The sequence below is a fragment of the Microcaecilia unicolor genome, chromosome 10 (genome assembly GCF_901765095.1).
Source record: "Microcaecilia unicolor chromosome 10, aMicUni1.1, whole genome shotgun sequence".
Classification (NCBI taxonomy): domain Eukaryota; kingdom Metazoa; phylum Chordata; class Amphibia; order Gymnophiona; family Siphonopidae; genus Microcaecilia; species Microcaecilia unicolor.
The window spans coordinates 207,694,701-207,709,262 of NC_044040.1; the positions used below are offsets into that span (position 1 = coordinate 207,694,701).

The window sequence follows — 14,562 nt, forward strand, 5'->3', positions numbered from 1 at the left end:
ATCCGTCACTGCACTTTAGCAGCGCAGCAGCCACGCGTGTTCTTCCTATGCCAATAAAGTTTCTTTTGCCCTGAATCCGCGCGCGGGCAGCATAGGAGGTCCGGGACAGGGGTAGCCGCTCTCACATTTCTCCCCGCCCCTTCTTCCTCCTGGAGCCTGTGATTGGTTGTACTCCCTGCCCGTCTCCCTTCCACTCCCCGTCCCCATGGCAGCCGCTGCATGAGGAGAAGGAGGAAGAGGAGGCGGGGTAAAGGATCCCAGTGTCCTCGTGGGCTCGGGCCAGGAATGTTCCTGCTATGCCAATAAAGTTTCTGTTCCCCTGAATCCGCGCGCGGGCAGCATAGGAGGTCAAGAAGACAGGGGCAGTCGCTCTCACATTTCTCCCCGCCCCTTCGTCCTCGTGGAGCCTGTGATTGGTTGTACTCCGTGCCCGTCTCCCTTCCACTCCCCGTCCCCATGGCAGCCGCTGCAGGAGGCGGGGTAAAGGATCCCGCTGTCCTCGTCCTCGGGGCAGCAGGAACAGTTTGCGGCAGCCGAGGGAGGAGCGACAAGGGCCGGGGAGTTACGAGCTGTCTGTCACCTTCCTCCCCGGCGCAGCATGAAGGTTACCGTGGACTTTGAGGAGTGCCTGAAGGACTCCCCCCGCTTCAGGTACAAGCGCGGACTTCCTCTTCCCCCCTCCCCCCCGGGTCAGGCTGAGCGCAGGGCCGTTGGCCTCCCTCCCCTCCCCCTCTCAGTGGGGGGGGGTCAGACCTCGGCCTCCTCCGCTCCCGCATCCCGGCGCTCCTTTGCGCGCATAGTTACCTGCGTCCACGAGGGCACGTTAGGATTATTTCGTATCATAATCTTCCAAAGGGAGTTTTTTTGCACACTGGAGACTAGGATTACAGGACGCAGTGTTTTTTTGTTAAGCAAAAGAAAGATGATCGCATAGATTTCCCCCCTCCCCCCCCAGCAAAAAAGAAGCAGAACTTAAAGATCTCTCCTGAATGAAGTGTGCGGGTAGATGTTTCATTAGGGGGGGGGGGGGCTTGTGTTGCAAAAACTGTTGAGGTCAGAAGATTATTGCAACGTCAGAGTTTCTTTATTTACATTTTTGGCTTCATTTGATGCTTGGGACTCTGCAGGGAGGCAGCAGGAAACCGCAATCTGTGTTGTGTAAGGGAAAGATCTTGTAGTCATGTTCAGATGAGTCATAAGCATACAAAAGATTAAATGTAGAGACACTGCCTTCTGAACATCAGCACTTCATCACCGCAGCCGACCGCAAGAAAACTCGGTGGAAAGTTGCATTCAGTTTTGCCCTTTTGTGCATCGGTCACAAGACCGTATGACATGACCAGTGTAATTTTTGATAACATGGCTCTTTGCATTACTTATTAAGGGAAGGACAGCAAAGCAATTTTTTTGGTTGCGAGGGGGGGGGGGGGCACAAACCGCTCTGTAGTTGTTGATGCTGTATTGGGCAAAATATTGGTGGGCCCGTCACCATTGTGGCCCACCCCATTCTGCTACCTGTAAAAAAGGACATTATTTTGAGAAGCTGTTCTTATGCATATGTTTGACCATGGCAGCTTTTCCTTTTCTTTTTTTTTTTTTTAATTATGGAATTTGCACTAACATAGCTTTTGATCTTGTCCTCTGATTTCTGCACATTATTTCTAAGTTCCTTAGATTACAGAATAACACGGAGACGAAGTTCGTCCCTGTCCCCGTGGGTTCTCTCTGTGTCCCCACCCCATCCTCAAAGGTTCTATCTCTGTCCCCATTTTGTTCCCGTAAGCCCAGTGGGCTCTGTCCTCATCTGCAGAAGCCTCACTTATGATTCTATATTTAAATCTTGTTATTAAAGTATGAAAAAGAACAACACGCTGTACAACTGTTGTGTGTAAATTACTAATAGAAAATATTAACAACGAGCAGCTATAATAATTCTTCCCCCCACCCTCTACTCTTCTGACCCCAATGATAGCTGACTTCTACTAACCCTAATCCACCCTGTTAAAAAGTTTAGGGGTACAAAATACAGCCCTCTCTATATGCCCTAGCGGGGGGAGAAATATGCCCTATGAAGCACTGTTATGACTTTTTAATGTGTGAATGAATTAGAAGTCGTCAATAGTCTTATTATTCAGTCTAGCTCTCCTGTCTTTCAAAGTAGAAAATGACATGGGGGCAAAGTTTGTCCCTGTGGGATCTGTCCCAGTGTCATTCTTTACCTTGGACCCTTGAGCTTCTTGATTTCTGGTACACACAGCATAGATGCTGGAAAGGGAAGCAGTCTCACATTACTACTGGAGCAGTGTGGTTGCCCTGTTAGACAAATAAAGGGCCAAAGAGGGTGTAGTAGATACCTTATTTTCTTAAAAAAACAGGACTACTAAAACAAGTATTTATGTTTTTATTGATGCATTATGTTACTTATTTTTCTTGGACTAACAGTATATATTGTGATTAACTTTAAAAGGCAGTACCTTCTTCAGATCAGAAATGAGTCAGACTTGCACCTGTTCAGGGAATGAGCAATAGGGTATGTGTTTCTTTTCATTAGGTTTGGATAGATACTTTCAAGTGATGCAGACCAGCCCCGCTTTAGGAGACAGGATGCTGGGCTCTGAGGACCATTGGCATGACCCAGCTTCTTTTTTTCTGTATGCCTATCTTGAAATCAGAAAAATGGTCATTCTAAAAGTAATGTGTGTGCATACTTGAGAGGCAAAAAGTCTGTACGATTGTGAATCTGTTTCATACAGGCATATGTTGTTTACATTGCTAACTTGGCCTTGTTGTGAATTGATGGTTGTTTGATTTTTGAATACAGCAGATGAAATGATGGTCTATGATGCTGGTATATTCTTGAGTATAAGCAAGCAGAAGCTGCTTAAGTATGAGATGAGGGGTATATTGGCAGATGAAAGCAACAAGCGACTAGTTTGCCATTTTTGTTTATGCTTTGCAGATTTTTTTTTGTTAACTTCTGCTTTCCCATTTCTTGGATTTAGATATTATGTCCCCACCTCTTCTATTGTAAAGCAGTTTAATGCATTTATAATTACAAGCTAGAACAGGGTTCTGATAGGAAAAGTAATTAGTGAAGAGAAAGTTTGTGAACTCTCTGAGATGGTCTGTATGTTAGTATAAAACATAAACCTTGATAAGAGAGAGAGCCCCCTGAATTACTAAGACAAAAAGGATATATTTTGGCTGTTTATTCAAAAAGTATCCTTGTGTGAAAATGTATGTGAACTCTTTGTTCATCAACTGGTGGCACCTTTTGGGCAGCATTAATTAAACATTTCTTGTAACTGTTGATTAGTCGTTCACATTGCCCTTTCTTCCATACAGGACTGTTTAAATTTTGTGACATTTGAGGGCTTCATGGTATGAAAAGCTCACATTGGGGTTTTGCCACAACATTGCCGTAGGATTAGGTTGGGATTTTGATTTGGCCAATATAAAATCTCCTTTTTATCAGTCATTCTGTAGTAATTTGTTTGAATACATAACTTTTGTCAGTCATTCTGTAGTAATTTGTTTGAATACTTAGCTGTTGTCAGCTCAGCTTCAGCCTGACCATGTAAACAAGAATTTTTGATATAAAAAAGAATTAATGATTTTGTCAATGATGGCAAATGGTCCAGGTCCAGATGTAGTAAAGCAGTACCATACTATATCTTCATCAGCATGCTATGTTCCTACTTTGTTTAGCAAAAGCCAAACACAACCTTCCAATGTTTTGTGATCAGAAAGTTAAACTTTTCATTTATCTATTCAGAAAACTTTAGGGGTTGTTCAAGGTCAAGGTACTTTAATCTTGATACACCACTAAGGGTGGACCATCATAACGGTGTACAACATTATAACATTAATATGAAACGAGAGATATGGGAAAAGAGCTCCATTAATTATAGGAAAGAAAAGGAAAAAAGGGGCAGAGGCAGTCCAACAGGCTAGGACTTGGTCGCAACTTCACAACCTGGCAGGAAAAACCAGGACAAAATGGGAGAGGGACAAAAGGAAAGGCTAGCAGAGGCCAAAAAGTTCATAACAAAGTCCCTTATGCTTGCCTAAATAAATAGGTTTTCAGAGCTTCCCTAAACTGAGTGAATTAGTAGCTGAGCCAGACTAGTGGGTAGGGAATTCCAAAGAACTGGCCCAGCAACAGAAAACACTGATTTCTCAAAGTGATTAGTGGAACCATATGGGGGGGGGGGGGGGGGGTCAGTGGTACGACAAGGTGTTGGGCCCCATAATGCAAGTCCTGAGTAGGTGAATCCGACTGTAAGTATTTAGGTAGAATCGGTGGTAGACCAGATGTTAAAGTCTTGTGGACTAGAGACGAGATTTTGTATTGGACAGGAAGCCAGTATTCCTGTGTAAGTAAAGGAGAGACATGGTCATATTTCCAACCTCCTAATATCAGTTTTACCGCAACATTCTGTATTGTTTGTAAGCGTCAAAATCTTTGATGGTTGCGTCTTTGAAATAAGGCATTGCAGTAATAGTGAGAACTAATGCATGGTTAAGTCTGCGAAGTACGTCTGTCTCTAACATGGGGCATAAGGATCTTATCTGGGGCAGCCTATAAAAGCTTTTAGACATCACAGTGGAGATGTGGCTAGAAAAAGTAAGTCCTGTATCAAAGGTTACTCCCAGGATCTTAAGAGAATCTGAGGTGGAGATTGTATTTCCAAGGAAGCACCACTGAGAGAACTCTGGGGGGGAGAGGTGTGTGGGAAAATATATATTCTCCGAGGACAAGCAGGCTGCTTGTTCTCACTGATGGGTGACGTCCACGGCAGCCCCTCCAATCGGAAACTTCACTAGCAAAGTCCTTTGCTAGCCCTCGCGCGCCCGCGCGCACCGCGCATGCGCGGCCGTCTTCCCGCCCGAAACCGGCTCGAGCCGGCCAGTCTTCTTTTGTCCGCACTCGGTACGGTCGTGTTTTCGCCGTGTCGAGCCCCGGAAAGTCGACCTCGCGCGTCCAATTTGTTTGAACGTGTTTTTTTCCTTCGGGAAAGCTTTGTCCTAGTCGGGAAGTGCTCCGGAAACCCCCCGCCGGGTTTCGTGTAAATCCTCCCCGTACTTCCAGCTTTTTTGCCCCGGTAAGTTTTCTTTCGTCGTCGGGGTAGGCCTCTTTTCGGCCTCGGTCGAGATTTTTTCTCCCTCTAAATTTGGTGCTTCAAATTTCGCCATTTCGGCTTTTGATTTCGCCGGCGTGATTTTTCCGCCCATGACATCGAAGCCTTCCAGCGGCTTCAAGAAGTGCACCCAGTGCGCCCGGGTTATCTCGCTCACTGATCGACACTCGTCGTGTCTTCAGTGTCTGGGGGCCGAGCACCGCCCTCAGAACTGCAGTCTGTGTTCCCTGCTTCAAAGGCGGACTCAGGTAGCGAGACTAGCCCAGTGGAACGTGTTGTTCTCGGGCTCTTCGTCGGCATCGGCACCGGGATCTTCGAGTGCATCGACGTCGTCAGCGTCCAGACCATCTTCCTCGGCCGCCCCTGCATCGAGTGCATCGAGGCATCGGGCCTCTGCATCGGCGCCGAGACATCGGATAGCTGCATCGACGTCGGTGGTACCAGGACCTCGTCTGCTGATGTCGTCGGACGGTGGTGCATCGGGTGGAGTGCAGGTGAGGGCTGTCCATTCCCCTGCTGGTGGCGGTGAGCCCTCGGGTGGGTCTCCGCCTACCCTGAGGGCTCCTGCGGTACAGCCCCCCCGAGATCGACCTTCTTCAGTCTCGGCCCCGAGGAAGCGACGGGTGGATTCGACGTCCTCCTCGTCGGTGCCGGGGAGCTCCGGTGACATGCTTCGGAAGAAATCGAAGAAGCATCGACACCGGTCTCCTCCCCGTGTCGGCACCGAGAGCTCTGGGTCGCCGAGGGATTCGGCACCCAGCAGGCATCGGCACCGAGAGGACCGCTCACCCTCTGTTCAGGAGGTGTCGATGCGCTCCGCTCTGGACAGCCCGGAACAGCCTCCACGCCCGGAACAGGTACTGACGTCGACGCCTGCATCGACCTCTCAGCCTTTCTCTGCAGCCGCTCTAAACGAGAGCCTCCGGGCCGTTCTCCCAGAGATTCTGGGAGAGCTGTTGCGCCCTACCCCTCCGGTACCGGCGGTGCTTGCGCCACCGGTACCGTCGAGCGTGGCGCCGGCTGGCCCATCGCCCAGGTTGAGGTCCCCGACGTCGGTACCGCGTGCGGTACCGACCGCGGCCACCTCCCAGGAAGGCTCCCCGACTACGTCGGCGGAGGGAGCTTCGCCGATGCGGGCGAGGGAGTCTACCTCTCGACGCCCCCATCGTGGACGGGGTTCCACGGAGTCGAGCAGGGCGAGGTTGCAGACACAGGTCCGTGAACTTGTGTCTGACACCGAGGGTGAGGCCTCGTGGGAGGAAGAGGAAGATCCCAGATATTTCTCTGACGAGGAGTCTGGGGGTCTTCCGTCTGATCCCACTCCCTCTCCTGAGAGACAGCTTTCTCCTCCCGAGAGTCTGTCTTTTGCCTCCTTTGTCCGGGAGATGTCTACGGCCATCCCCTTCCCGGTGGTTGTGGAGGACGAGCCCAGGGCTGAAATGTTTGAGCTCCTGGACTATCCTTCTCCACCTAAGGAAGCGTCCACTGTTCCCTTGCACCATGTCCTGAAGAAGACATTGCTTGCGAACTGGACCAAACCATTAACTAATCCCCACATTCCCAAGAAGATCGAGTCCCAGTACCGGATCCATGGGGACCCAGAGCTGATGCGCACTCAGTTGCCTCATGACTCTGGAGTTGTGGATTTGGCCCTAAAGAAGGCTAAGAGTTCTAGGGAACATGCTTCGGCGCCCCCGGGCAAGGACGCTAGAACCTTAGACTCCTTTGGGAGGAAGGCCTACCATTCCTCTATGCTCGTGTCCAAGATCCAGTCTTACCAGCTCTACACGAGCATACACATGCGGAATAATGTGCGGCAGTTGGCGGGCTTGGTTGATGCTCTTCCCCCTGAGCAAGCCAAGCCTTTTCAGGAGGTGGTCAGGCAGCTGAAGGCGTGCAGAAAATTCCTGGCCAGAGGAGTTTATGACACTTTTGATGTTGCGTCCAGGGCCGCTGCTCAAGGTGTGGTGATGCGCAGGCTCTCATGGCTGCGTGCCGCCGACCTGGAGAATAGAATCCAGCAGCGGATTACGGACTTGCCTTGCCGTGCGGATAACATTTTTGGCGAAAAAGTCGAGCAGGTGGTAGAGTCTCTCCACCAGCGGGACACCGCATTCGACAAGTTCGCCCGCCGGCAGCCTTCAGCTTCTACCTCTACAGGTAGACGATTTTTCGGGGGAAGGAAGACTGTTCCCTATACTTCTGGCAAGCGTAGGTACAATCCTCCTTCCCGACAGCCTGCGGCCCAGGCTAAGCCCCAGCGCGCTCGCTCTCGTCAGCAGCGTGCGAATCAGCAAGGCCCCGCGGCTCCCCAGCAAAAGCAAGGGGCGAGCTTTTGACTGGCTCCAGCAGAGCATAGCCGACATCCAAGTGTCAGTGCCGGGCGACCTGCCTGTCGGAGGGAGGTTGAAAGCTTTTCACCAAAGGTGGCCTCTTATAACCTCCGATCAGTGGGTTCTCCAAATAGTCCGGCAAGGATACACCCTCAATTTGGCCTCTCAACCTCCAAATTGTCCACCGGGAGCTCAGTCCTACAGCTTCCAGCACAAGCAGGTACTTGCAGAGGAACTCTCCGCCCTTCTCAGCGCCAATGCGGTCGAGCCCGTGCCATCCGGGCAAGAAGGGCTGGGGTTCTATTCCAGGTACTTCCTTGTGGAAAAGAAAACAGGGGGGATGCGTCCCATCCTAGACCTAAGGGCCCTGAACAAATATCTCGTAAAAGAAAAGTTCAGGATGCTTTCCCTGGGCACCCTTCTCCCCATGATTCAGCAAAACGATTGGCTATGCTCTCTGGACTTGAAGGATGCCTACACACACATCCCGATACTGCCAGCTCACAGACAGTATCTGCGATTTCAGCTGGGCGCACGCCACTTCCAGTACTGTGTGCTACCCTTTGGGCTCGCCTCTGCGCCCAGGGTGTTCACAAAGTGCCTAGCTGTGGTAGCAGCGGCGCTTCGCAGGCTGGGGGTGCACGTGTTCCCATATCTCGACGATTGGCTGGTGAAGAACACATCCGAGGCAGGAGCCCTGCAGTCCATGCAGATGACTATTCGCCTCCTGGAGCTACTGGGGTTTGTGATAAATTACCCAAAGTCCCATCTTCTCCCAGTGCAGAAACTCGAATTCATCGGAGCCCTGCTGGATTCTCGGACGGCTCGCGCCTATCTCCCAGAGGCGAGGGCCAACAACTTGTTGTCCCTCGTCTCGCGGGTGCGAGCGTCCCAGCAGATCACAGCTCGGCAGATGTTGAGATTGCTGGGCCACATGGCTTCCACAGTTCATGTGACTCCCATGGCCCGCCTTCACATGAGATCTGCTCAATGGACCCTAGCCTCCCAGTGGTATCAGGCCGCCGGGGGTCTAGAGGACGTGATCCACCTGTCCACGAGTTTTCTCGAATCCCTGTATTGGTGGACGATTTGCTCCAATTTGACTCTGGGACGTCCCTTCCAAATTCCTCAGCCTCAAAAAGTGCTGACCACGGATGCGTCTCTCCTGGGATGGGGAGCTCATGTCGATGGGCTTCACACCCAAGGAAGGTGGTCCCTCCAAGAAAGCGATCTACAGATCAATCTTCTGGAGTTGCGAGCGATCTGGAACGCTCTGAAGGCTTTCAGAGATCGGCTGTCCCACCAAATTATCCAAATTCAGACAGACAATCAGGTTGCCATGTACTATGTCAACAAGCAGGGGGGCACCGGATCTCGCCCCCTGTGTCAGGAAGCCGTCAGCATGTGGCTCTGGGCTCGCCGTCAAGGCATGGTGCTCCAAGCCACATATCTGGCAGGCGTAAACAACAGTCTGGCCGACAGGTTGAGCAGGATTATGCAACCTCACGAGTGGTCGCTCAATTCCCGTGTGGTGCGACAGATCTTCCGGGCGTGGGGCACCCCCCTGGTGGATCTCTTCGCATCTCAAGTGAACCACAAGGTCCCTCAGTTCTGTTCCAGGCTTCAGGCCCACGGCAGACTGGCGTCGGATGCCTTCCTCCTGGATTGGGGGGAGGGTCTGCTGTATGCTTATCCTCCCATTCCTCTGGTGGGGAAGACTTTGTTGAAACTCAAGCAAGACCGAGGCACCATGATTCTGATTGCTCCCTTTTGGCCGCGTCAGATCTGGTTCCCTCTTCTTCTGGAGTTATCCTCCGAAGAACCGTGGAGATTGGAGTGTTTTCCGACCCTCATCACGCAGGACGAAGGGGCTCTGCTGCATCCCAACCTCCAGTCCCTGGCTCTCACGGCCTGGATGTTGAGGGCGTAGACTTTGCCTCTTTGGGTCTGCCAGAGGGTGTCTCCCGCATCTTGCTTGCTTCCAGGAAAGACTCCACTAAGAGAAGTTACTTCTTTCATTGGAGGAGGTTTGCCGTCTGGTGTGACAGCAAGGCCCTAGATCCTCGCTCTTGTCCTACACAGACCCTGCTTGAATACCTTCTCCACTTGTCTGAGTCTGGTCTGAAGACCAACTCCGTAAGGGTTCACCTTAGTGCAATCAGTGCATACCATTACCAAGTGGAAGGTAAGCCGATCTCAGGACAGCCTTTAGTTGTTCGCTTCATGAGAGGTTTGCTTTTGTCAAAGCCCCCTGTCAAGCCTCCTACAGTGTCATGGGATCTCAATGTCGTTCTCACCCAGCTGATGAAACCTCCTTTCGAGCCACTGAATTCCTGCCATCCGAAGTACTTGACCTGGAAGGTCATTTTCTTGGTGGCAGTTACCTCGGCTCGTAGAGTCAGTGAGCTTCAGGCCCTGGTAGCCCAGGCCCCTTACACCAAATTTCATCACAACAGAGTAGTCCTCCGCACTCACCCTAAGTTTCTGCCAAAGGTTGTGTCGGAGTTCCATCTGAACCAGTCAATTGTCTTGCCAACATTCTTTCCCCGTCCTCATTCCTGCCCTGCTGAACGTCAGCTGCACACATTGGACTGCAAGAGAGCATTGGCCTTCTATCTGGAGCGGACACAGCCCCACAGACAGTCCGCCCAATTGTTTGTTTCTTTTGATCCCAACAAGAGGGGAGTGGCTGTAGGGAAACGCACCATATCCAATTGGCTAGCAGATTGCATTTCCTTCACTTACGCCCAGGCTGGGCTGGCTCTTGAGGGTCATGTCACGGCTCATAATGTTAGAGCCATGGCAGCGTCGGTAGCCCACTTGAAGTCAGCCACCATGGAGGAAATTTGCAAAGCTGCGACGTGGTCATCTGTCCACACATTCACATCTCATTACTGCCTGCAGCAGGATACCCGACGTGACAGTCGGTTCGGGCAGTCAGTTCTTCAGAACCTGTTTGGGCTTTAGGATCCAACTCCACCCCCCGAGGGCCCTGTTTGTTCTGTTCCAGGCTACACTCTCAGTTAGTTGGTAAATTTTTTAGGTCAATCTCAGTTATGTCCTCGCCGTTGCGAGGCCCAATTGACCAATGTTGTTGTTTTGAGTGAGCCTGGGGGCTAGGGATACCCCATCAGTGAGAACAAGCAGCCTGCTTGTCCTCGGAGAAAGCGAATGCTACATACCTGTAGAAGGTATTCTCCGAGGACAGCAGGCTGATTGTTCTCACAAACCCGCCCGCCTCCCCTTTGGAGTTGTGTCTTCCCTTGAAGTGTATTGTCTTGCTACATACTGGACTGGCCGGCTCGAGCCGGTTTCGGGCGGGAAGACGGCCGCGCATGCGCGGTGCGCGCGGGCGCGCGAGGGCTAGCAAAGGACTTTGCTAGTGAAGTTTCCGATTGGAGGGGCTGCCGTGGACGTCACCCATCAGTGAGAACAATCAGCCTGCTGTCCTCGGAGAATACCTTCTACAGGTATGTAGCATTCGCTATACTTTTGGTTTTAGAGAAATTCAATTTAATTCTGTGGGATTCTATCCAAGACAATATTTTGTCCAATTATAACGTAAGTGTTGTCTTTGCCCAAGTGTCTTCAGGATTAAATGGGGCCAGGACTTGTATATCATGGGCATAGATGAAAGGAGCAAAGCCGAGGTCTGTGATTAACGATGCTAGAGGAGCCAGATTCTCAGTTGGGCAACACTGTTCTTTTAAGAGAGCAATGGTTTCTTCCTAGCTGTCTGGCCTCTTGTGGACCGTGTTCCCATTCAGTTTGTTCCTGGTAGTTGATGCATGAACCCTTATATAGGTCACAGTGAGAAAGGCTAGTAGATTTTTGGATGGTAGTCTGGGGCTCTTTGCGACTTTATGGATGATTTTTTTCAGTTTGCTGTTGTGATGATCTTGGTAGGATATGATCTCATAAGCGCTGTAGTTTTCAATTTCTTCTGTTTACAGATTGACAGAGAGTGAACAGAGCAAAGGCTTTACAGATTGATGGTCATCAGCTGTTTCTTTTCCCATAGGTCTTCTAAAATTTTCTTTTGATTATTGAACATGTTCCCACTAACTTCTATGATGAAGACCAAGCCCAAAACCTTATAGACCTTTATGTAGGACAGGATACTCAAACTTAATTGAGCAATTTACTCGGGAAGGTTACTTGGTGCCTAATTACATAAGCACCTTCGGGGAAACTAGGGATTCATTTACTGTTTCACTGATTCTGAGTTGGTCTTATTCCTACTTTTTGAGTGATATCTGGCTTCCACATGGAATTATTTAGTTTATACCCGTTTTATTCTTTCCAACCCAAAAAAGTGAGATATGGAGAGTAGTTAAGACGGGAGCACACTGTTTCAGGCATCCAGTGTATCTATACTGTAGCGGTTGGAAGTGCTTCTCTGAAATAAATTATTAGAAGCACTTTGAGGGGCCTTAATTTCTTATGTCTCCCCCTTTTACAGTACAGTAACTTCATCCAGCTCACATAAGCATGCACATAACCCCTACACGCATCAATCCACAGGCAGCAGAGACATACATTCATTCATCTACTTGTATAGTGGGGTTAGAAAGAATTACATTGCCCCCGGTACAAATAATTACCTGTATACAATATGTAAGCCGCATTGAGCCTGCCATGAGTGGGAAAGCGCGGGGTACAAATGTAACAAAATAAATACATGAGCCATGTTCTACATGCTTTCCCTACTTGTTACTGCATAAGAAAACTTTGGTTTTAAATAAACAAGGTCATGGCAGTCATTTTGAGAACGGAATTGGCATGGGTATTGGGCAAGAAGATTTTGAACACAATCTTTCATCTGAAGATAACAATACCTATCCAGATCCCTCAATCCATATCTTCCGTGCAGTAATTCAGACTGCAACACTTGGGATGCTCCTTCCTCTTTTACTAGGTGAAGAGTATGAATATCTTTCTCTTACCAAGCTCTAAACCCCTTTCCTAGAGGGAATTCCTCATTGCCTCCTCAAGACATGTATAAAGAGCATTCCATATCTTTTTCTCCATATTTGCTACACCTACCTCTTAGATCCAAAACCATATTCTTTCTAAGATGTATGGGCAAATGCTGCTGTCTTGCGTGTAGAACGTTCCTTCTGTTACTCAGTGTTCTTTTTATATTAGTTTCATCCACCCAGTCTGTAGCTTGTCTCAGTAAACATGCCATATTGTGTACTCTTAAGATCAGGAAGACCCATTCCTCCTCCTCCCTTGGGGTCTGCAACAATTCCAACTTCATTCTGGGGTTTTTTTTACTTCCCAAAATAAACTTTCTAGTTATTCTATTCTGTTAGAATTCTTTCTTTCTTTATTAATTTAACAGGGAGATTTTGGAGTAAGTACAGCCATTTTGGCAGAAGTACAATAGTAATTAAGTGTAATCTCCCCTCTCCCCAAAGACAGCGATAAATCTTTCTGAGGAGCCTTACTATGTCCATGCTTTTCTATTTTAATGTAGCAGTAATTTCAAATGGAGAAGGATAATGCAATTTGATCCCTCTTCATAAATATTTTAGAGCAAAAATAATGAACTTATATTACAAGATGCACCCAATTATCTCAGCTTACATGACCCCTGAATATTTAAGCAATCATGTTTTAATGCTGGTACAATATGAAATCAGCAAAAGAGCTTGGCTCTATTTAACTTTGTTAAAATCCTGTGTTGTAGTGATTTTATTAAGTTAGGGCCTTCTTTTACAAAGCCACCCTAGTGAGTCCTGAGCGGTAAATGAGAGGCAGTCCATTCAATTCCTGTGGACTTCCCTCTCATTTGCCATGCGGGAATTGCTAGTGCAACTTTGTGAAAAATCCCTTAATCTTGTCTTTTTGTTTTTGTTTTGTGTAATGTAGAAGTATCCTATATCTTTGCCAAATGGGCAAATAAGACCAGGTAATGTTGCTTTTATTTTGTTCTACGTTAGACCAAAAGTCATATTTACTGTTGGAAATCAGGGTTTTGATTCTTCTTTTGTGCACTTTAGGTGAAGCTTTTTCATAAGACTAATTACCTTAGAAACTATAAGACTATCTCGTGTGCTAGTCAAGGGCAGTTTTGGGATTAAACATTGCCAAAATTGGTGTGACTCGTGTATAAGTTGAGGCCATGCACACAGCCAAATTTGACCCCCCTTCCCCAGCCAAACAGGTCTTTTCTCCGTGTTTTGTATAGTTGCAACAACGGCCGGTACTACTCATCTTAAGCAGCTGCCTATTTTCCCCTCCATGTAACAACCAGCTCAGTCGCACAGTACCAGCTATTTCATAGATGTGACAAGTCTTACACAGTTGCACGATCAGCTGTGTTGTGTGGCTGAAATAGCTGAATTTCTTCTTTGCCTTCAGCAGTTGCCTACATGTTGTAGCATTCTAAGAGGCATATTTTCAAAGCACTTAAGCCTTCCAAAGTTCTGTAGGTTTCTATGGAACTTTGGAAGGCTAAGTGCTTTCAAAATATGCCTCTTAAGTCAACTGTGTAGCATGGCTACTCTTGTCACAGTATATGTGCACCGGCTGCCTGTATGTTTTCATTTGTTAGGATTTATTTACCACCTTTTTGAAGGAATTCACTCAAGGTACGGCAAGAATTAGTCAAATAATAAGCTTTACGTAAAGCCGGGCACTTGGCTTTTATGGTCCTGGACAGCTTCAAATGGAAGAAGCTAATGCAGTGACTAGTACCAGGGACATGGCTATTCACTACTGCATAGCAGATGATGAAAAAGGATCATTTTCTTTAATGCTCATGTGAGTGTCATTACAAATAAAAATTGCAGATGATAGATTGGGGGGGGGTACTACAATTTGCTGTGGGTGGGGGTGGGGATAAAACTGTTAATAACTTGATGATGGTCTGTATAAGTATTATTTTTACTGTATACATCTTCCTATATGAATCTTTGTATACTTTGAATTGTCATCAATAAAAAATGTTGAAACCTAAAAATTGCAGATGAATAGTCATAAAAATATATGACTTTGTCTTTATAAAATTGGTTTTTCATGCCTCAGAGCATATTCCAATGCACAATGGCTTTGTATGTATCCCTTTAACAAAACCAACA

General features: G+C 48.2%; 1 protein-coding gene across 6 annotated transcripts in view; it reads left to right on the forward strand.

Annotated features, from left to right (window-relative positions):
* The first annotated feature begins 517 nt into the window (after positions 1–517).
* The window catches only part of ACAP2 (ArfGAP with coiled-coil, ankyrin repeat and PH domains 2), a 160,869-nt gene continuing 146,824 nt past the window's right edge, over positions 518–14,562 (forward strand). For all 6 annotated transcript variants that reach the window (XR_003943647.1, XM_030217153.1, XM_030217155.1 and 3 more), the window contains exon 1: positions 518–651. Coding sequence is in view for 5 of the 6 variants with exons in the window: in XM_030217153.1 (XP_030073013.1) it covers positions 599–651 (53 nt within the window). In the remaining variant the exon portion in view is untranslated. The remainder of the gene's footprint in view (positions 652–14,562) is intronic.